The sequence below is a fragment of the Anomalospiza imberbis genome, chromosome 15 (assembly GCF_031753505.1).
Source record: "Anomalospiza imberbis isolate Cuckoo-Finch-1a 21T00152 chromosome 15, ASM3175350v1, whole genome shotgun sequence".
In the NCBI taxonomy this organism is placed as follows: Eukaryota; Metazoa; Chordata; class Aves; order Passeriformes; family Viduidae; genus Anomalospiza; species Anomalospiza imberbis.
The window spans coordinates 12,603,758-12,626,946 of record NC_089695.1 but is presented as its reverse complement, the minus strand read 5'-3'; the positions used below and the strand labels follow the sequence as shown (position 1 = coordinate 12,626,946).

Genomic DNA, 23,189 nt, shown 5'->3' with positions numbered 1-23,189 from the left:
CTGCAAAGGACAATTTTGCTGGCAGCTCAGCCAGGACTCCTCAGCTGGGGCAGGTGGAGCTGGAATTCCTGTTCCCTGCTATGGGAGGCTCTGCCCCTCTCTCTGCTGCTCAGCACCAGGGCAGTTACTGCAGGGAACTGAGAACTCAAAGCCAACAGAGAAAATCCTCCCTGGAAAGCCTAGTGGTGTCTCAACAGCAGCTGTGGCTGAGGTTTGGGGTCACTTCCACACAAGGCTCCTTTTCTCTGAGGATGCCTAGCTCCGACCCCTGTGAACAGTGCCCAGAGCTGCTGGGTCCATACACTCCAAGACAAATATCCACCTCCCCAGGTGCAACCTAAATGTGTCCAGTCATCCCACCTCTCATCTGTCACACACAAATCCCTTTAAACCACCTCCCTCGCAGTGTTTCTGGTCTACAGACAGCCTGCAAGCACAGCACAGCCTCCTTATGTGAGGAAATACCATTGTGATCTCATTCTGTCCTTGGTGTAAGTGTCACACCTCGACTTGAGTAATTACAAATAATTGGCTTTGAACAGGCCACATTTCCTCTCTCAGCCCCTGCTTGTACCAGACTCCATCCTGTTTTGGCCCTAATTACAGAGAATAATAAATCCAGCTAGACAGTGCTTTTCTGAAGAGCAATTTGGTCTGCCTTGTCCCAGCACTAATGAGTTTGTTAATAGAGGGATTTCCCCTCTCCCTCCCCTCTTCTAATCTGTCTCCTTAAATAGCACTACTCACTCCCGTAGCCATCCCCTTCCACAGCAGGTGATGCCTCTCCCTGACCCATATTCTCCTCTCCTCCAAGCCAAAAAGAAGCTGAGTATTGCACCTCCCAACCTTCCAACCTTCTTCTTCATTCAAAGCAGGCACAAAACAAGCACGATTAATAACTCTTTGTTAACGAGCATCAGGAGAATCACCCACTTCACAATGCTGGGCTATTCCAGCCTGCCTGGTCAGAACCAGCACAGGGGCCTGGAAAGCATCTGAGTGCTGGAGAATCAGTTTAGCTGCTGGCCCAAATGGGGGAAAAATCCACAAAAATCTGATCAAAATGTCACTTTTTTTTTTTTTCCACCAAAACAACATTTTAAAGCATCTTATTTATCTGCCCAAATGGAACCTTTCAAGTGCCCTACAGGAAATATGTTCTACCTCAGTCTCCCCTGAGAGAAGCAAAGCACAGGAAGGGGTAGATGTTCCCAAAAGATCAACAGCTTCTGCCAGTCCCTTGTGCAATAAAAGCCCTGCTAGGAAAGTGAAATGCAGATTTACTTTCCCCTCTATCTGGAGAAAAAGAGAGTTGTATCTTCCCTCCTAAGCAAACATTTCCTAACAACGAGGACTTTGTCAGTGACTTTTTGGAAAATCTCATCCCCAGTTTTTGTCCCCAGCAAATTTAAACAGTATTTGCAGGGGCAGATGTCAAACTTCACTTACTATTAACCCAAACCTAAGAAGAATCCCATTTCATGGTACTGAAGGGAGATGACTACATGGGTGGCTTTGCCTGCACCATCTCTGCAAAGTGATTACCAGACCCTGGAATTCCAAAACCCATTTTCTATTAAAAAAAAAAAAGTATTCTTTATTTTTCATCTTACAGTTGGAAGGCTTGTCAAAAACAATTTCCTACATTCTACCCAAATTCGTGGACAGTTCCAGTTGCCCTCAACTGAGAACTTTCCTAGAGTATTTTCATGCCTCTTCTGGATCTGGAGATGTGTCATAGGTCTGTAGGTATTCCATTCTTGGATCATTTACAGTCTGAATTTAGCCTAAAGCAGCAAGTCTGACACAAGGAGAGAAGGTCCTTGATTTGATGTGAGGGGTACAGAGAGGCACCAGTGATTCTGAAGATTACAGTTCTGACTTCAAGCTCTGCATTTTTCCCCCCCTAAGTCCCTTATTTGACAAAACTATTTTCTCATATCTCTCTGCAGCCCATTTATTATCCTCTCTATTAATAAACCCTCCTTCCCTGATGAATCACTGCAATTTATCATTAAATTAGAAGATGAAATGGGTCTTTTTTCTTTAAACACGGAGATTAACTACTACCAACAGGCTATTTCTCCATTATAAAACTCCATCTTCCTCACCAAATGCAGCAGTACCTTTGTTTGAAGCAGCCCTAAAGGTGATGGAAGGAGGGAGGTTCAATCAGAGAGGTGACATCCTGCATTATAAATATATGGATCAACCTAAAAATGGCTGTGGAAGACAATACATGACATTATGACCATGATTCACTCTTCAGTTTTCTAATAGTACTATGAAAAAAAAAGAAAACTATGAAAAAAAACGCAAAAACATTTAACTTGTACGTAGATGAGACTGCCAGGAACTGATATGACAAAGCACAGTCTAGACAACAAAACCCATCTGTGTGTGCACAGCCCAGGGATTAATCACACCCCAAAAGGTCACTCAGGAAAAGAATTCAGCTAAACATGAAGCAACCTTCTGCAGGAAACCCACACCTGCCTCTCAAATCCCTTTGGTATCATGCAGGTCCTGGGAGCTGTCCCTCACCAAACTGCTGAAGTTCAGCACCATCACAAACACAGAAGGTACCCCCAGCTCCCCTGTGGCCAGGAAAGCAAGTTTGAGCCTTCTGAGCTTCTCTGCATCATTTCACCGCCTGGACACATCTGTCCGTGAGATTGAAATTCCATTCACTGTGGTGGCGTGGGTATGAACAGCTGTGTGAGGGGAGTGGCAAAGCCTGGGTGTTTTCTGAGGTCTCTTTCTGTCCCATAAGTGATGCCAGCAAGGGGCAGACCAAGATGTGAGAGGGATGGAGGTCCAGCACACGCCCTGCTCCTCTCCAGGAAACCACTTCTCTGCAAGAGCTGCCCTTGGCTGGTGGCTTTTGCTGCTAAAGTCAGCCTTGGGAAGGTGTAACAGAAGTCAGCACTAGGCACCACAGAAAACAAAAAACTCCAGTACCATTCCCTAACAATCCCCGGATCCAACCCCTTCACACACCCAGTAATTTGATTTTTTATCTCCAGAACTACAGAAATTCTTTTCTTTTATCCTTAGATGCTAAGGAGATAACCTGTCTTCTGCCCTCACAGGTCTGGCAGATGGGAGAAGAAGATGGAATTAGGATTTTATGCCACTGTCACTGTTAGTGATGAACTTTCTCCTATAAGGAACACAGCCTTATCAAGGCAGAGACAGCCCTGCCAAGCACCCTTCCTATGTGTCAGTGCGCTCCTCTCTCCAGATGTGATCTCTTCTGGAGCAGCACTCTCTGGCGGGGCTATTCACAGGCTCGTGTCAGCTTTCTGCATTGAAGGAATCTATTAATTCCAAGTAGGGGCTCATTCTCAAAGGAACTGCTGATGAAATGGAACTGATAAAATGGAGGTAATTTAAAGGTCAGATGAAATCCAGCTCATGTTCATCCTGCTTGTAATGGAACATCACCAAGATGCTTCATCAGCAAAGGGGCATTTATATGTATTTTTATTTTTTAAGAGGCATTGCTTATCAGTAACAGAGACTCCAAACATCTGATAAGAAAACTTCCCACATTAATCTAACCAACAACTGGCATCCTGCTGCCTGCCTGGGTGTTCCTTTCTGGAAATTAAATCTCCTATCATCTTTTTATCACACTTTGGAGAGAAGAAATGGGTGCCAAATGCATCGCTCAGATGAGCAGCAGAAGCAGGAGCTGAAACTGATAGGGCTGCATTAATTCAGGCATGCAAGGCAAGCCACTGCTGCCCTCAGAACATTCCTCCCCCTTTGCTCTCTGCCTACAACACCCAGTTACAAATTCTGGCGGTGGACTCCTCCTGGTTCCTTTCCTTGGCCAGGTTTGGGTGTTGAGGTACTCCCGAGCCCAAGTGAGCAGGGATTCCTGTGCAATGAAATCCACTCCACACGCTTTTCCTCAGGTTCCACACACCCTGCCTGAGCCCAGCAATGTCCAACGAGTGCACGCAGAGGAACAGGGTCTGTCTGCAACACCTGAAGCTTCTTTGCTGGGAGCAGAATCCAACTGGTACTTGCTACAGATAAATCTTCCTTCACAGATAAAAAAAACAGAGTTCATCTGGCTGCTCTGTTTCCCAGTGAAGCAAAAAGCTCTTGCAATGGGATCTCTCCTTCCCTCCAGTCTATTCTCTGCCTCCATCCTTCATGTGCTCCTCCCCCAATCCCTATAATTAATATTAAACGTTACAGTTTTGTCCTATTAACACAAATTGGCCTTTCCAGAGGCAGATTAAAGAGTTTCCACTGGGGATTTCTTCTCTCCTTTACAATTTGCCTTCTCTGATCAGTGCTGTCTATGTCTCTCACTAGGCTCCTAAGGGGAAAGGAGTGGGAGGGAAAGAGAAGACAAACACTTATTAGCAACTCCTTTGAAGAGCTGGAGTTGTGAATTAAACTGATTATTAACTCCCATCATACCAAGTTTCCCCTTTCTCCCTCTTTCTGCTCCTCCTCTGGGAATAGCAATTGGTAACCACACAAGTTGTGTGCACAAATTTTCACCTAAATCATTTACAGGACAGCATAAACCAACAGACTCTCTTAATTTCTTTAGAGAAAGTTGTTTTTTGTTGCTCAGTGATAAACACAGGCACATAAAATAGACACAGACATGTAATCTTACATAGAAATGCAAGTGTGAGGTGTTGGCACATTCCCAATTGCATGACCCTTCCAGTTTGGTGCTTGGAACAGGAAAGAAACACACATGTTGGCCCTGAGGCAGCTCTAGTTCCCTTCCCAAATGGGTCCTCAGTGATATTTTAGTCCTGAATCCATGAGGGGCACGAAGGGACAGACCTGACTCGTCAGACATGTGTAATTTGCACTCACCATCACCAGGGCTGGCAGAAGTACCACGCTCACAGCCCCACACACAAACCCAGCCACCACCACAGCCAAACGTCTCCAAGCCCTTGCTCTGACTCCTCATTAACACAAGCCCAAGAGAGGAAGAGGTGTTCAAAATCTCTGGGCACCTACAGATTTGGTAATCTGTCAAATACACTCCACACCCACACCTCTTGTGCCTTTCCAAGAGGTCCTTCTTCCCCAGAGCCCCAGCTCCATGGGACAGTCTGGCCAGCTGATGCCACTGAGGGCTTTGGCAGGAAGTAAAACACCTTTAAGCCTGTCAAGCCAAGTGAAAAGGAGCACAAACGTTATCTGGCTTATTAAAATATTTCATAAATAAATGGCTGTTTCTGGGGTTGTGATGGTAAATGGATAACTGAATTTAGTCGCAACAGCAGTGAGAAAGCCTGGCCAATGACAATTCACTGTGACAGCTCACCGTACTAATTAAGAAACAGTAGCATAATGAGATGTACAATCTATTAAATGTGTGTTTACAGTGAATAAGCTATTTATAATCAAGATGCATTTATTTAGTGTACAGCAAGCCTCTTATAAAATCTGAATTAAATGCAGAACTACCTGTAGACATGTGGCATTTATTTAAAATGTTTCAGGATGCAGTAGCTTTTTCAGCAAAGAGAACTTAATCAGTCCCTGGAGCTTTCCCTTCCTGTGCTAGGACAAGGCAAGAGCAGCTGTATTGATTTCTAGCATCCAGCATTGCCATGTGAGCCAGTTTATTGGGCCAACAAACTGTTTAACAGACAAGGTCCCAGAGGTCCCAGGTTTTACCTAGGAGTATAGGCACACCCTCTGTGGATAGCTGGTGCAATGCTAACTGGAATTTATCAGACAATAAATACATCACATCACCCAGTGCCAGGAGCAGAGCCTACGTGTCAGACTGCCCAAAGTCCACTGTAACACCCCATTTCATTTAGAACTTTGTCCACCTTCTGTTATGGCAATTTCATACTGGATTCCTCCTCAGCCTTCCACCAAAATAATGCAGACTTTTTGAGGAAAAGATGGTGTTTTACCAATGTTAAAAAAGCATCTTGTGTATAATTTACACGGGCACTAACCTGCTCCCAGCGATTCTGAGCGAAGAGGTGGATCCAGAGGGCTGGGAGATGTCTCTCTTACAATTCCCAGTGAGACCCGCCAAGCTGTGGGTCCTGGAAAGCCTCAGTTCCCACAGGTTCATAGTTCTCAGAACTTTCTTCTCCCCTGCAGTTGGACAGCTGCTTGAGTACATCACTGGGAGAGCAAAGTCTACCCCAGATGTAATCAACACAGTCTACAAGTTCTCATATCCAAGATTTTGGAGCTTTTTGGAATGCTGAGACTTATAAGAGACTTTTCCTGGGTTTTTGAGGAACATCAGCTAAATAAGAAGTGGCCCAGGTCCAGGATCTGGAGACTATCTGATCGTGGATAAAGTAATCACCCTGGCAGTTCACCTCTGGAAGCCCTGAAGTGCTTCAAATCTCAATGTCAGTTCCTTATCCAGAGTTGCCCAGAGGAATTCAGTAAGTTGGAGAGAGCTTCAATTCACAGACTTTAGAAAAGGAGTATTTTCCTGTTAAAAAGTCCAAGAACAATGAAGTTTCTCTAAAGAGATGGTTGTAACTTTTAGGTGGGAGAAAGAGACTTTGGAAGTTCTCTAATATTCCTGGGAATGAATATGAATATGAATATGAATATGAATATGAATATGCTCGAGGCAGGACATGGAATATCCTCATGGCACAGCTCAGATTTGGAGGCACTTACCCTGTGAGTCTCCAGAGAATAGCTTGGCGGTACAAAAATATATGTGTGTGTGTACATATATATACATATATATATATATTTATATAAATATATATGCTATAATATTTTGGTGATTCCTCTACAGACAATTCAGCCGCCTCTCAAAAACCAAGAGAAGTACATCAGAATAGCTCATGCCTATGCAATAAAGCTCTCCAAAATTTATTTCAGTAACCAAACTCTGGTTCATTGGTACAGTTTTTCCACTAAAAATACTATGAGTACAAAGAGTACAATAGCAGAAATATCTCCAGTGTTTTTGTCCACACAGGAGTCAGGTGATTGTCTCCAAAGTTCTGCCTAATATGGAATTAAACCAAGGCTGCTCCCTCCTTTTCTCTCCCTATCACAACCCACAATGTCAAACAAAATTCTCTGCCAGTTGAAGGGACTGCTATTCTCATGGATAAGTCATCTGGGAGGAGACTGGAAGATTTACTTCCATGAAGAGAAGTCTTTCCTAGACCATGAAGACATGAAGAGTTAAAAAGTTAAGGTATATTTGCACCTCCACGTGCCAGCAGAAATGTGCAGGGACGGGTTTTGGTGTCTGCTGCATTCAGACAACCAGCCAAAGGAGAGCATGGAATCACGAGCTCCTCCAGCCCCCTTTGAAAGCTGCCCATTGCTTTGATTTACTGCTTTTTGTTTCCAGACAGCAGCTTCATAGACTCCATAATCAGGCAGCAAATGCAAAGTGAGGCCAGCCTGGCCATAGGCGTGGAGATTTAATGAGAGCATTGTGATTGCCATGTCTCAGCCAAGCTGTTTCTCACCCCAGGTGTTTCCATGTCTTCCCTGAAATCTAACAAAGCCTTTTCTCTTCACACAGACAACACAAATCACTTCTGTTCAGTTCAATTGCCTTGGCAGAGAACTATTTTCATGTTGAGGGAAAGCTATAGAAGACAAAAGGGCCAATGTGGTGCAACATTATGAACAGGCTGGAGTTTCTTTTTTCTGATTTGTCCAAAGGGAAAAAATCATGGTAACACTCTGATTTTTTACTACAAATAATTGTATTGATGCTTGGGGGAAAAAAATCAGAGCTAGTGTATTTTTACAAAAAAAAAATCCATTCTGTTTACACCCTGAGTTTTTTGCATTCATTCCATTCAATAAATACAGGCCACTGATGCTTGCAGGGATTTGCAAAAGCTTTGCAACGTTGGGCTTTCCAGCACGCAGCATATAAAGGCAGCAACAGAGCAATGCTGCAAAACTTGCAAGCAGTAGCACTTTGGTTTTGTGTCAGCTGAGCTGTAGACACAGAAGATATCTGCCTGGAGAGTCAATAGAACCCATCGTGATTTTCATATTTTGAAGAGGGAAGAGAATTTTGATTGTGGCAGAAAAAGCAATCCTGCAGTTAGAGCAAAAAGAATTGTCATCTAAGATTCTCCAACATGCACCTGTTAGAATACTCACTGTGCAAGAGGCAGTTAATCATTAGTATCTTAGGAAAATCAGGGAATGCCATTCATTAATGGTGGCAGTCATTTAGAGGAGGAGCTGTGTCAAGTGCTATGATCAAGCAGAGCTTGACCACAGAGGAAGATTCCCTCCATTCATATCTGGCAGAGGATAAGTCAGTGTTGAGAGCTCCCATATTCCCTTTGCTGAATCCAATGAGTGGCCCATGCTAATCCCCTTCTCCAGCTGCTGAATTATCAGTTGTATCAGACCAAAGGTTGGAATCAGAGCTCACTGAACAAACTTTGCAGCCCCCCTGGGCGTGGCAGGAGGGGAATTTTGTCCGAGCCCTGGGCGAACACTGAGCTGAGGGAGGGCATGAAAAAGGCCTTGTACCTGTCACAGGGTTTAGCTCAACAAGCTGCAAAGAAACGTGTAGCCCAAGGCAATAACAAGCAACTTAGCAAATGTGTTCAATTCTCTGTTCTCTTTCACCTGAGGCTTGAGATAGCGTACCTGAGGCAAGGATTTTAGGTGAGGTAAGCATCTCAACTCACACAGCCCGGCTGAGATTTTCAAATTGCACCTTTCACCTCCTTCTAGGACTTCCAGAAACAGTTATCAGTAAATCCTTACTAACCCAGCCCTACACCAGGGCTCTCTACCTGGAATACAGGGGCAGAAACAAGATACTTTTGTGAAGGCCAAACAAGTCACCCTAGTCAGTGATGCTCAGGGAAATTTCTGTGAGTCCACAGGGCCACAGTTTTAAACAATAAAATAAAATAAAGATGGGTAATAAATCCTTTGCCTAATGACCTCTCAAAATCCCTGCTTACCCCACTAGAGATGGCAGAATTGCTTTGGATGGCAATGGAACGTACTTCTCCCTCAAAGCCAAAAACGGATGGAGGATCAACCCCTTTGCAATGTCTAAAAGAGGAGGGATCCTACAAGGATTCTTTTTATTCTTCAGACGTCTCACATGCAAATATTTCTATTGGCAAAAGCTTAAAAATAATAGTAGTAATTTAAAAATGCAGATTATTTCTTTCACTCCAGAAGATAAATTTTCCTGCTTGGTCCTGTGAGTGAATTGGGGCATGTAAGAGGATGCTCCTGTATCTGAGCATTTGAACACTGAGGGGCCACTTCAGCATCACTGGTTGTTTCTCAATTTCCTTTCTGAGTCTGGTGTTTCCCACACACACTCTCTTGAATTCACAAGATGAGTGAAGCAATGAAAGTGTTCAGTGTATTTGTTTCTATTTATTTCCCTCTTTATCCTCCTACATATTTTTGGTTTGGGGCTTTTTTTTTTTTTTTTTTTTTTTGAGAGGTGTGGGGTTTTTTAATTGAGTGATTATTGTTTTGCTTGTTTTTATTCCAAGACAATAGAAATGAAGATGGTAATGTGAATAACTCTAGGTCTGCCCTGAATCCTTCTATACCTCTGCAAAACCTGGTGCCTGCTCACAGCAAAATAAATAGAGGGTTTTTTTCATTTAAAAGCAAGATAAAGGATAGGAAAGTTCAATTTCCTGCAGCATTTGATGGCAGCTAAGGCAGGAGCAATGGGCTTCACGACACTGAGAGCTAAGAGAATATTTCCAACAATAGCAGAATATTTCCAACAACTTCCAACAAGTCCTCACAAGACTAGCTGTAAAAGTAGCTTTGGCTTCTTTTTCATTTACACAGTAATGTAACCAAAAAAAGTTTTGTTGGTGAAGATTTTTGAAAGAAATCGTACTTCTGGATTTTCATGAATCGCCTGGTAATTGTTCTGCACAGGTCAGAAACAATTAACCTAAGTCCTGCAAGCTTCTAGTGGGAGTATAATTTTCTTTTAGGATTGCACTGTAATTCTAGCAGTGTGATTTTTGTAGGGCTACGAGGTCCTTGCTGCTTTCTTATAGCAAGACAGGTAACATACATAAATTGCAACCATGACAAGCCTGTGATACTCAGCGAGACCACTCACAGCTCAAGTGTCATTATGTGACATATGAGACATGGAAATTTATTAATAACTCAGCACTCCTAGGGGGAAACAACCATCCATTCTTTTTTATTTCCTCTTCCTCAGGGATTACTGCCTTAGCCTGGACATGGGAGGACAAACACACATTCAAATCATGTTTCACAAAGGCCTTTGCTTGGCCTCCTGCAAATGTCTAGGGTGTCATGAAGTCATCCTAGCCCAGGGCTGCACTGCCCTTCCAGAGAGTCTGTGATCACAGGTTGGATGTCACCAGACTCGTGGGGGCCATGTTTCCAATGATGAGAAATCAGTTCCTGCTCTACTTGTCAAGAAATAAAGTGCCCAGGAGTGGGAAGGTCAAGGACAATCCATGGAACGGCTCTGTCTGCAGAGGAAGTTGTAGGGCTGAACCTCAAATATAGTTAGACCTGTAATTTTAAAAACATGTGGGGTAATAGGCCATCAAACAGTGATATTTGTTCTGAATTTCAGTCAAAAATATCAATCATCTACACCATAAATCTATCACCTCCATCCCTTGCAGCCTTCCAGCCTTGGGCTGCTGGATTTCCCATACAAGACACCAGTGGTTGTTTTCCAAAGAGCCAATTCATATCAAAAGAGAATTTATCAAACTTTTCATCAGCGTTCAATTCTAAAAATATTTTTAGACTACTGATACTTCCAAAAGTAGTGGTAGATGGACCTTTGCATTAGGTCCAGTGAATTCTGTCATCTGTACATCTTTTAAGTAAAGAATCTTTTTCTGCATTTTATTGCAGAAACACTTTATGGTGTTATTTTACCAGCAATTACTTTCTTTAAAAAAAAAAAAAAAAAAAAAAAAAGAATTCCAGGTTCTCAAGTTTCTAAGAAAATTGCATTTACTTGAACCATCTTGCATAGAAATAGCTTACTCAACATGGAAATTAGCTGAATAGGAAATTACTTTATAGAACCTTGTAAAATTCTGTGAACTTAACTCTAATTTAAAATTTGTTTTTCATTTGTTCAGTGTCAAAAAGGCAAGTAATGCTGCTGTAGCAATTTGAATCTCTGCCTTGGGAAGCAGAATCCAGGTTCTTGGAGCACTGTTTCCTCATTAGCCATTCTCCAAAGAACAAACTGACAATAATGGATTTAATATTCCCAAGATAATGCTGAGTGTACTTTACTGCTGTGCTGGCCACCTCTTCACCAAAAATCCTGTCATTTATGTGGGGAAGGAAGGCAGTGCATGGTCAACTTGAAAGAGTTTATCACCAGGATGAATTTATTATCAGATTTTGAATTCTAAAAAGCAAGAAGAGACTAAAATGGCTCTACGTGCTATAAAATCCAGAGATGGAAAAGAGCAGGAATGAAATCAACTTGCAGTTGTGAATGAATCTTTAGGTTAATTCTCAGCATAGACTGCATGGTCACCTCATTACAGAGTGATTTCCAAGGCCTTCTGTGTTCTTCTTGTCTTTAAGCAATTCTATTCTATCAAATCCAAAATGAAGCCACCGCCTACCAGGAAGAATAGTTTTCTTCACAAAGAATTCCACGTGCATTGCTCAAAGGGAAAGGATCAGGGAGGAGCCACATAAAGGAAAAACAGATATTCCTTGACTTTTATCAGTCCCCATGCACACCCTTCCCAGCAGATGTCCCCAAGTTTTAGTTCAGTGCCGAAAAACAAATTAAAACCATTATCTTTGTGGTGTCTTATATTGAAGAGAATCCATCACTCACAGCCCAGAGAGAAGATGACAAAAATCTTCCCAGACAATTTCACCTACAAGCGAGTTTTACAAGACTCATCTACTTTGAAACTAAAAACAAGAACAAGATGAACACGCAGCAGGCAATTCTAATTTTAAGAGCCTCATTTGACATAATGATAAGTTATCTTCAACTCTGTATTTTGTACAAGTGCCACCAGAGAAAGATGAATGCCTTTCAAAACCATTTGGACTCTGTTTGAAAAGCAGCAGACCTGGCAAGTGAACCTTTCCCCTAAAAAATAAATCACAAACCACTGCCACAAAACCAAGCAAAAAGCTAAAACCTCGTCTAAGAGGAAGCCAGGACAGACTCAGGGAGAGAAGTACCTGATGACAAGGGTGACTTAAAATAAAACTGATAAAATTGAATGCAGATTATTCAATCTCCAGGCCTATTTCCAGTTTATCTGCCCTAAACTTCTTGGAGAACAGAAGAAAATCTAAATATCTGGCATGGTACAGAACAAATTTGGGAAACTTCATCACAGATATCTACAGATGAAAGAACATCAGGAACTACAGAACACAGAAAGTATAGATGGGGGTCAGTGAGGCTGTTTCTGGAATCGCCAGGGTTAAATCAGAGGATGTGAATTCCAAGGACCTGAGATCATCCTGGCCAAGGTCTGACATGTTCACATAGCACAGTACAGGGCACTGTACCAAGGCAAGCAGTTAAGAGTGATAGTACAGCATAGACAAATATGTAAAGCAGAATGTGTGGGTACCTTTGGTGTCATCCTGATAAGACATGCAAAACTTATATCCTTAAATTCACATTTATTTTTTACTCCCTGGTCTAAATCACCTCAATGCCTAGACCTGCTCCAAGTCTCTCTTGTACCCTGTTTTTTCCTCCATTTCTCCAAATGCCAAAGCAAATAATGCTCCAGTTTCTTTCCAGTAAGAAGAAATATTTGAATATCAGCTGAAGAGTCCTTGGGTCAGCACCAGGGGAGATGACAGCAAAGCAGAGAAGTTCTTTCCCTGGGAAAAGCAGTTTTGAGACCCTTCAACAGTAACAGCCAAGTTTATCCTATAAACACACAGATTTATCCGCTTTTTTTGATCTTAAGCACAGTTCCCCTGCTCCCCTGGCCCAAGAGAGTGCAAGAACAGCAAGTGGGCACAAGAGGAAGCAAGCCCAGATTCCTTTGGTATAAAGATCAAACTCCCAAGCAAGGGAAATACCACTTGAAACATTGCTATCTCCTACAGAGCCCATTTCCATTTCTAAGGGAACAAGAAGGCTGACAGCCTCTACAATTAACCCACAGATGCCAAGAGATGATTCTGCTTCCTGCTCTTTGTACTGCTTCCCAGTAAAAAAGCCAGGGAAAGACCATTTCTTTCCTGCCGTGTGGGTCCTGTTAACACTCTCGGTCTGGAGCTCCTCCTCTGGTCTGTCAGCGCACAGGGGGCTGGAAAAGTACAGCGACAGGGGCTCATCCATGTGGGGATAAATGTCAGGAGAGAAGGGACAGCGAGGATCCAGCAAGCAGCAGGCAGGGAATGCTGCATGGAATCACGTCCCCGGGAATCTCCATGAGGTGAAATCAGAGCCTGTTATTAATCTATCCAGACACCGAGACCCAGGAGCTGGAGTAAATCCGATTAAATTCCCACTGTACCAGTGGCTAGAAGCCAAGCAGGTCTTTCTTTTCTTTTGAATGGTGCCCAAAGGATATTTCTGTCTCCTTCACTACATAAACACACTGCTTTAAAACAAAACAAAACAATGAACCAGAAAAAAACAGAAAATCAAAAACATCAGGTGAATTCTAGTATGGCAGTAAAGTCCTTTGAGATGCAACTCAAAAGGAGAAGAAAAATGTAGTTATTTCCCAGCCTGGAGGGGGGCTACAATAGTGGTGGAGAAAGCACTCATCCTCCAGCCTTCAACGTGGGATAGGAAGAGTCCTTGCACAGATTAAAGACAGCTCAACGGGAGTTAAAAGCAAATCTTCGCCGTGGGGAGTTTTGCAAAGCACAAGACAAGTAAACAAAACAGAACTTAAAGAAGAATAATCCCAATACAGCGGGACAATAGAGAAGAAAAAAAACAATCCTGGATTATTTAGGAGAGCTAAGTTTTTCAATTCTCAGAAGTTGATGCGAAGCCGGGCAGAGTGACACTGACAGTGACCAAGGACCAATCCTCCCCACCCAACCACCAGCTCAGCACCCTGTGAGCACAGCTGGAGCTGTGATCAGAAACTACTGAATGCTCCTTACCTGCCCTGGCCTTGGTGGCTCTGGTGTTTGCCAAAGCTCTTTGCAAAACCAAATGCAAAAGACCAAAAAAAGCCAATCAAACAAAACAAAGAGAAAAAGGAAAAAAATAATAAATCAAAGCTAAACAACAACAGAATCACAATACAGAGATGCTCCTTAAAAGCCAAGAGCAACACATATCAGCTGCCAGCCAAGCAGATCTTCCACGAGATGGAGATTTAAGGCACATTTCGCTTGCCCTGTGAAGGGAGACGATTTCAGAGACTTCTTAAAAAGACAGCAATTCGGGTTAAAAAATTTGAAATAAACCAAAACATATCAGCGCTTTAAAGGTTAACGGCCTCTACTGAACAACATGCATTTATCCAACCACATCCTAGAGTAGTTTTTTCAGCCCCGAGACCAATGAGCACAGCTAAGAGGAGGGCCTTGGGATGGTGGAGAGGCTGAGTTACCCCCTCCCCTCTGCCTTCCCTCTCTCCACCTCCCCCTCCTTTTTTTTCTCCTTCTTTCTGTCTTTTTTTTTTTTTTTTCAGTTTAGTAAATTAATGCAGCAAGAAACTCACAAGATCTGGCGAGTCCTAGCAGGGGAGAGAGGGCAGAGGGGAGATGAGATGCATTAGGAGGACACTGAGCCACTTTCTTTCTGAGCACAATGGAAGTGCTTCCCAAGAAACTTCCCCTCCGCTCCCCTCCGCTCTAGCCCTGAGCAATGGGACACCTTCCCTACAGCAGCAATAACTTATTCGGGAGGAAAACAGCCCAGGAAGCAGGAATCAACAGCAGCCAAACGGCGGGCAGGAAAGCGACACAACCGGGACTGCAGCACGGCTCCACACTGACAAATTCCTGTGGATGTAATTAGGAAGACGCCCCGGCCAGCAGCGGAGATTAAGCCCTGGGTTGTTGAGGGTCGTCGTCCCCCCCGCTCCCACCTCACCGCCAGCACGCCGATGGCAAACCTACACCCGCTGCGTCCGCCCCTGTCGCCAGCCTGATGTCCGGAGCGACATCCCGCTGAAGGGAGGGTTCCGTGCGGGCAGCCCGGAGCCCCGGCCCCGAGCGGCGCTGCAGTGGCGGCGGCCCCGGCGGAGGAGGGCCGAGCGCAGGCGGCGGCGCCGCTGTCCGCGGTGCTGAGCGGGCGCGCACGGGCGCTGTCCGGGCTGAGCCCGCCCGCCGCTGTCCGCGGTGCTGAGCGGGCGCGCACGGGCGCTGTCCGGGCTGAGCCCGCCCGCCGCTGTCCGCGGTGCTGAGCGGGCGCGCACGGGCGCTGTCCGGGCTGAGCCCGCCCGCCGCTGTCCGCGGTGCTGAGCGCGGCCGCCCGCCCGTACCGGGGCTGCTCCGCTCGCCCCAAGTGCCGGGTTACTTTATTGGCCAACCCCACCGGCCCACCCCTCACGGAGTACAAAAAAAAAAGAAACAAAGCAAAAACACAACAGCGAGAGCTGGAAAAATGTGCAACGTCAACGCGCTCGGAGTCTACGTGTGGGAGACGATCGTTTTCTTCAGGTAAGGCTCGGCTTTACGCGAGGAGCACCGTGCCCAGCCCAGCTCGGGCCACAGCCCCTGGGCACGGCGGTGGGCCCCTGCCCCGAGCTGCCCTTTGCCTCCCCTCGGTGCCCCGGGCTCGGGACGCTCCGCGGCTCGGGGAGTTACTCCGTTTAATTAGCACCGCAATCTCGCTAACCGCAGTGCTGAAAACACCGACCCCGGCTGCTTGCAAAGTGACAGCTAGTGGCGGCTGGCAATGCTGCACTTGAATTTGCCCGGGTAAATATTCCCACCTCGCCCCCTCCCCATCCTCAGATTGCAGGTGAGTTCCGTGGGATGCTTCCACTGCCTGCCTCGGAGGGCTAGCCCTCTATCCTTAGCTGGCTCTGTTTAAAATCAACAAAAGCAAAGAATAATCTCATTCCTTCCCAACTTATTTTTTCTCTTTCATGCTGTTTTGAATATTCTTTCTTTGCAGAATCTAAATGAAAGCCAAAGGGGGTGGGGGGAGCTTTTTCCAATTATGCCCATTATCACCCAGCTGTATTTTGACTCTGATTTAGATGTGTTCAGTTTCTCATTAAGGCTAAGATAGAGGGAACATCTTTAGTCTTAAAGAATTGCTTCTTGTCCATCTATCCTTGCAGTGCTTTTATTAAATGGACAAAAAAATTGGACGGTAGAAGCTTCTATATATCAATGAAAAATGCAGCCTGCTGGAGCAAATGAGAGACACCAGATATAGGCAATTGGAGAATAAAGCCCTCTTTCATGACCTGAACTTGCTTATCAGTCTCAGCCTTCAATTCAGTTGCATGGCTCTTACTTCTGTGTTTTGCCAAAGTCTCATCTCATAGTTTAATGTGAAAACACAGGCGTTATTTGCATAAAATCACTGGCATAATACTTATTATTTTATCAATCACAGTAGCAGACCTGCCAATACTGGCCAGACTTTGAGCTAAAATCTCTTTCCTTTTGAACACAAAAGTATTTCTAGGTATAAAAAAATGGAACATCCCTGTTGTTCCTGTAATTCAGAGACAGCAAGATTGTCTCATGAACTCAAAGCAGTAAATGTTTATGTTAAGTAAAACAAGAGTTCTAGAAATAACTAAAATCACCAATCTCTGAGAAGCAGTGCCCAACAACCCACACTTCAGAGCCATCCTTTCTCATCTTAGTCACAGGTGTATTGCAGCCCTGCACGACACACTGGGATGGGCTGAGAGGGAGCAAATGGATGTACAATAAACTCTTAGTTCAACAGTGGAGAAGCATCGGGTTAAAAAAAAACAAACAAAACAAACAAGACTGAACAACACAAACGCCAGAAAACAAAATGAAAATGACATCACTGAAAATAAAGAGTATTTCCAGGCTTGCATTTGCTATGTCCCTGGTACTGAAGCCTCTGAAGTGCCAGAACAGGGAAATCGATGCACACTTGTCCTGTGGATCTGCTCACACTTGTGCTTCATCACACCACACGTGTGAGCACTGACAGGTTCCCAGCACATCCATCACAGTCATGAGCAATTCAAACCCCTGGCAAACCAGTCACTTCAGATTCTAATGCAAAGGTTCATAACGTTATAGATTGTACACAGATATATGTGGTATTACATCACATTGCATCCAAAAGGTATTTCTGCAACTTTAATTTCCCCAAAATCAACATTTAAGAATATTTGAAAATGCTTTAACTCAATTACAGGGAAAGGATGAAATCAAATTGGTTTATATACTGCAATAACGGTTTAAATACATTTTTAAAAACTCAAACAAAAAAGCAGTCAGTAATTCCTGCTCAGAACTGACTCTACGCAATTTTTTTCTTCTTTTCTCTCCCGTTTTGTGTTATGTATTCAATTTATTACAGGCCAAAAATTCACCAGCCTTTCTAGTCCAGGAATAGCTTTGCTATTTCAGTTTCAGTAAGAGAAGTTTATTAATTCACAATCATTCATAAATTTAGTGTGCCAATTACTCCTGCACTCAGTCATACATGATGTTTAACAAACCCACAGCTGATAATCCAATAATCCAGAAGAGAAGTATGCATTGCTTAAAATTACAGAGTGCACCATGCTTTATTGTCAGCCTGTCAAAAAGAATCCGTTGTATGTTAGTATATATACCACACAAATATATATTTTAAAAAAAAGAAAAAATCTAACGCTCCAAGGAAAATTATATACAGCCAATATAGGAAAATGAGCCAATATAGAAAATAAGGCTAGATTTGTTGCTTAACAGAAATGTCCTCCACCAGCCATTTAAAAAACAAGACCCCATGGGAAAGAGTAGCAGCTGGTGTGTGAATGCAAATATTATGGTACTGCCAATATAATATTTGTTTCTGTTCCAGCTGGGGTGTTTTAGAAGGAAATTGTGATATGTGCCTTATTCTGACATGCCTTTCTTTATGGAAGAGCACTTCCCATCCAGCCTCCTCACACTGCAGTCACTTAGCTGTGACTCAGGCTTTTACTGGGAACCTGGGCAGGGATGGGAACTGGGCTGGGATGGGAGATGAGGACAGCTTGTTTGTCCAAGCTTTCCTTACAGGTATCTAGATAAAGCAAAGTGCTAGTTCTTTAAAATAGATTGGACAGTTTGGGGCAATATTGGACACAGGGATTTCCAGATGTCCTGTTTATATCTGTGGAGACATTTACAATTAATCATTCTCCCAAAGTCTAACTACACACCTGAGTGCTCAGCTGTGAATTCCTTCATGCAGAACAAAATGCTCCCTTATCCTGTGATGATGTTGCTTGGACTTTCTGTGGTACCATTGAATTTTCATAGTTGTAATGGTCCAGAAACACCACTGCATAAGCTGGAGAGAATTGTCAAATTAGGAGAGAAAAGATGCCCTAGAACTGACCCCTTACCCAAATGGACACTGTCCTGTGAGGCTTTGAAAATCTCTGGGCCTGATTTTGGTCCTGATATCAGGAATCAGCAGCACGACCTTCGTGACTCAAGACCAGGGCTGGCCCCTTCTGAACAACAATCTGTCAGCTAGCAGGAGTGATTCCAGGCAACTGCTCCAAGTGAGTCACAGGCTAAAAGTTGCTGCCAGCCTCAGTCCCTATTGGATTGCTCCAGCTGGCATGTTCATATTCCCTCCTGTCAGTAACAGAGCTCTTCATTGCCAGTTTTTAAAATAATAAGAAGGTGCCACTGCGAACATGAAGCCTCAACTTCGTGGGGAGGAAAAAAACCCACGAACAAACCTTCTTCTAAAACAGTCTTGGCAGATGAAGGGGATGATTGGAGAGCTGCTGGTTTCATTTCCTTGAAAATACCAAGAGTGAGAAGAATAACCTGCACTATCTCTAAGGTTCCTGCTATAGCTCTGCAGGGAGGGGGTAACATTACAGAGTGAAGCCCTAACCCGAGACTTCCAGAGCCACAAGGTAAATGATGTAGCAGATATTGTCAATAGTCACAGAATATTTGCTGTGTGTACTAAAACTCACTAGAAGTTGTTCCTTATGACCTGTTGTGCCTCTGCAGAGTCCCTCATCTCCATGAAATAAAAGTGATTTAGCAAGTCTTGGACCAGATGGTTCTAAGGATACTCTTTAGCTTCTTTGGTCTGCAGCCTTTAATAGCCCCATTAGAGACCCCACTAAAAGGGTTACAGAGCCAAGGTTTGAACATGTGACCATGTAGACAATTCTAGAAACCCTTATAAATCATTCTGTAAAGAAAGATTAATTTGGTGCCATTGCAGTAAAAGCACAAAATGTCTGGGACCCTGCCTTCTGCAGGAACTTTGATCCATCCATCCCGACTCTTGCATTTAAGACAAATCAACAAAAACTACATAAAACATTTCTGACAGTCTAATCTTATCCTCCTTCTTAGCCAAACAGCTGCCTTAAACAACTCCAGACCTGCTCTATGGATGGGTCAGAGCAGAAGACAGGCTCCACAAATGTCTGTGAAAAGAAACCATTATTTTCCCCCCACCTTAGGTTGGCTACAAAGAGCAGGAAAACCCTAAATAACCAACTTGCTTATCAAAACCATTACAACCAATATTGCAGTTTCTCACATGGGCTAATAAAATACCCTTGGTGTCTGAGGCACTGGTGCTGTGCAAATTTTAGGTGATGCAGACTGGCTGTCCACCTTGGCTCGTTCTGAACATTGCCCCACACTGCAGCAAGTCCCACTGGCAGAACTCAGATTTACTGTTCAAATACCTGAGAGCTGCTGCTTCTGAAAAGAGCTCGAGATTGGAGGGAATGGTCAGACCCTGCCCTTACATGCAAAGGCACTACAGAAACTTCCTTCAAAACAACAATTTAGGCATGGGAATTCTTATTGTCCTTCTCCCATAAGAAGTGTTGGAGACCCTTAAGTATGAAGCAGGTCAGCAGCCCTCTGACTCAGAGAGTCCCAGTTTTAACAGCAGAGAAGAGGCTCAGGAAGTTCACTCTGCTGCTGACCAAGTGACTCCAGCCAGAAAGGAAAGGTCTCATAAGCAACAGCACAGGGCAGCTCCCCCGGTCCTGGGCAAACATCCCTTGTGAGCTTAAGAAATTAATCTCACCAAACCCTCATGAGCTGACCTGAATAGAAAAGGATCTCGACGTTCGAATTAAGAAGTTAATCAATGTCCAAAATTAAATTACTTTATTATCCCAGCACCAAGCAGCAATCATTCATCTGCAATAGGAAACAAGCAGATAGGCCTGTTCTCATTTCACCCCAGCATGCAGCTTAAAAGGAGTCTCCAAAATCCAGTGTCACAACAAGGTGTCAGACCACTTAATGAATAGAATTGCTATTTAGGTACTGATGAAAGACAAAGGTCTTATAAATATAATTCATGCTTTAAAAAAAATCACACTAACTCACAACATATAATTATGTCAAATCACATCACCTATTCTCACTTGCTTATTTTCCATAACCTGGAACTCTTCTGAGATCCCAAAGTGATCAGTGTTAAGACAACAGATAGGCTGTTTACAAATTATTACTTCCATCTGGTTTATTTGCCTGTATCAGCTCTCACTGCTGTGGCACATTAAATTGGGGTTTCACTATTCCAGTAAATTACCCTTTTGCTCTCATTACATGACATGTTTCTACTCACCTTCATCTGTCAGCAAGAGCAAAATTATTGGGTTTTTAATGAACTATGGTTACACCTGTGCATCTCACATCTTCCAAGAGAAAAGATTCATCATAAGCTTTCAAAATGTCATAAGCTAAAAATGTCATTCCAGCACACCCTTCCCACCACATTCAATTTTTTGAGGGGCAAAAATATTAATTCCAAGAACATTTGATAACTTTAGTTGGGGAAAAACAAATCCAACAAAATGACAAAAACCCAAACCAAAACACACCAAAAACCAACATAAGCTTGGGATGCATGAAGCAAAAAGGAAGGAGTGAAAGAAGTAGGAATTCTTCCTGCAAGGCATCGGAAGGATCAGCAGCAGCCATGACCAGAAATTCAACACCAGACTGTCTGGCTGCTGACTTCCAGACCTACTTGCACAGCCCAGGAAAGAGCAACTTTTGCACTGTACCAGCATAAAAAACTATTGCTAATTCAACAGGTCAGTACCCTTTAAAGAGACAGAAAATTCACCAGTTTCTTTTCTCTCACCCTTTCCCCAAAGTATCCAAACAATTCACATTCGTGTTTACCAAGGCAGGCAGAACAGAAACCATTTCCCTCCAAAGGGGGTGGTTTGCATTGGGATGTCTTAGCCAAGATTGGTGCAAAATGTTACAGTTCCCTTCCCCTCTTGGGAAAGTGCTGATACAGCCCAGCTGATCTGGTGCTATCGATCCCATACACACCTCCAAGCTGCTCTTAAATCTCTCTGATGCTTCAAGAGACTAATGCACAAAAACTGAAAAAATCCAGAAATACAATATTTGTCCTCCCCTCAGCAAAGCCCGGAGGGGGCCTGCAGAGAACAGAACTATGGAGGCAGATGCACCCGTTGTTCACAGGAGCTGAGCTTTGCCCTTTATGCAGACAATTAGTTCATCCATAGAGTGCACCACGGTGAGCTGCTGATCTGGGGACGGCACCACATCTGGCTGGTACATGGGCACCTGGAAATACATCTCTGCTGGGTATAAGTGCCAGCAAAAAGAGCAAGAGAAATCTTAATTTACCAAGCCTCACAAAATTTGGATTTTAAGAGGGAGGGCAAAACATAAGAAAACACTTTAGCACCCCTGCTTTCCTTTTGATTTCTCCCTCTTCACTCTTCCATTGAGGCTCACAGCCTGCTAGAAACAAAACAACATAAAGGGGAAAAAAAGGACAAAACACCCAAGTGCCTTAGCAGCCAGCCAGGGAACCCTCTGGTGTTTATCAGTGCCTCACTGTGGGTGGGTGAAGAGGGAAGAGAGCACCTGGGGGCTGCCAGGCCCGGGAGTGTCGCATGGCTGGAACAGCAGGGCTTGCAGTGCCATCAATCATCCCCGGCTGCCTCCAGAGCAGAGCTGCCGACAGCAGCTCCCCTCGCCCTGCCAGCGGCGCCTGCGACCACTCGCCCAGAATGCAAATCCCGAGCCCAGCCCCGGCAGGGCCGGAGCAAACACGCAAATCAATTACACAGCAGCGCAAGGGGGATCAGGGGTGGATCAGTCTGGCTCAGCAGCAAAACGCAGCTGAGCCAGGAATCCTGCAGGAAATCCAAACCAAGTCATGGTTTTCTCGCTTTTACTTGATTTCTTCCAATTTTGTTTTTATTCTTTTGTTTCAGCTGATGCCCGTAAAAAGATGCATTGTATAAAGCCTCGAGCAGAGACCCCTCCTCCTCTCTTTCACAGGGGAGTTACAAAACCTGAAAGCTTGCAAGGGCCAGCTGTTATCAGCACCCTTTAAAAAAGCCTTAGCTCCAAATGTCCCTGCTGCTGCCATCGGTGTCTGTGCAATGCTGGTTCAGTCCCCCACTACAGCAGGATATGTTCACCACGGGTATTATTACCTCAGTGAGGAGTGGAGAACCTCTGGCTTGCTGGGTAGGAGAATTTTGTCCACAGCCTGTATTCACAAAGTGACTTTGGGTTCACAAAGTGAATACAGGGTTTACAACCCTCTCTCTGTTTGCTCCCAGTGCTTTCACCTTCTGGAAGCACTGCTGACCAGGGGAACAGCTGCTGGCACACCCACACACAACACAGAATTCTTTCCTGCACCAGCTCTCCCAAGACCTCATTTACAACCCAAAATGTGTGTATCCCACCTCTCCTGCCATCCCATGGATCTGGGAATTGCAAACATTGCCCAGCTTCCAGCCCCATCCATCACACCCTGACACAGAGCTGTGGACTTTGAAATCATCTCCCAGCAGTGTGGCTGACAAAGCAGCAGCCTCATCAAACACAACTTGCTCTCCTGCACCAGGACTGAAAAGATGGAGTTTGGTTTCTTCAGTTCCCTGACAAAACAAAGTCAGAGGGCACCTGGAGTGAGGAGGAGAAAATCCCTCCTGGGCAGGGGACCCAGGGCTCAGCCATTCATTCCAGAAGTTGCACTTCATTATTGCTCATGAATAAACTGATGAATTACACCAGGAATCACAGAGGGCACAGAGGGAACATTC

General features: G+C 44.1%; 1 protein-coding gene and 1 long non-coding RNA gene across 3 annotated transcripts in view; one reads left to right on the top strand and one right to left on the bottom strand.

The window, feature by feature from the left end:
- Positions 1-15,147, bottom strand: part of LOC137483114 (uncharacterized) — a 124,933-nt gene extending 109,786 nt beyond the window's left edge. Inside the window, exon 1 of the long non-coding RNA XR_011004343.1 lies at positions 15,061-15,147. This is a non-coding gene — a long non-coding RNA (uncharacterized lncRNA). The remainder of the gene's footprint in view (positions 1-15,060) is intronic.
- A 299-nt stretch (positions 15,148-15,446) lies between these two features.
- The window catches only part of GLRA1 (glycine receptor alpha 1), a 36,916-nt gene continuing 29,173 nt past the window's right edge, over positions 15,447-23,189 (top strand). For both annotated transcript variants that reach the window (XM_068205957.1, XM_068205958.1), the window contains exon 1: positions 15,447-15,603. In XM_068205957.1, the coding sequence (XP_068062058.1) occupies positions 15,548-15,603 (56 nt within the window). In that variant the 5' untranslated portion in view covers positions 15,447-15,547. The remainder of the gene's footprint in view (positions 15,604-23,189) is intronic.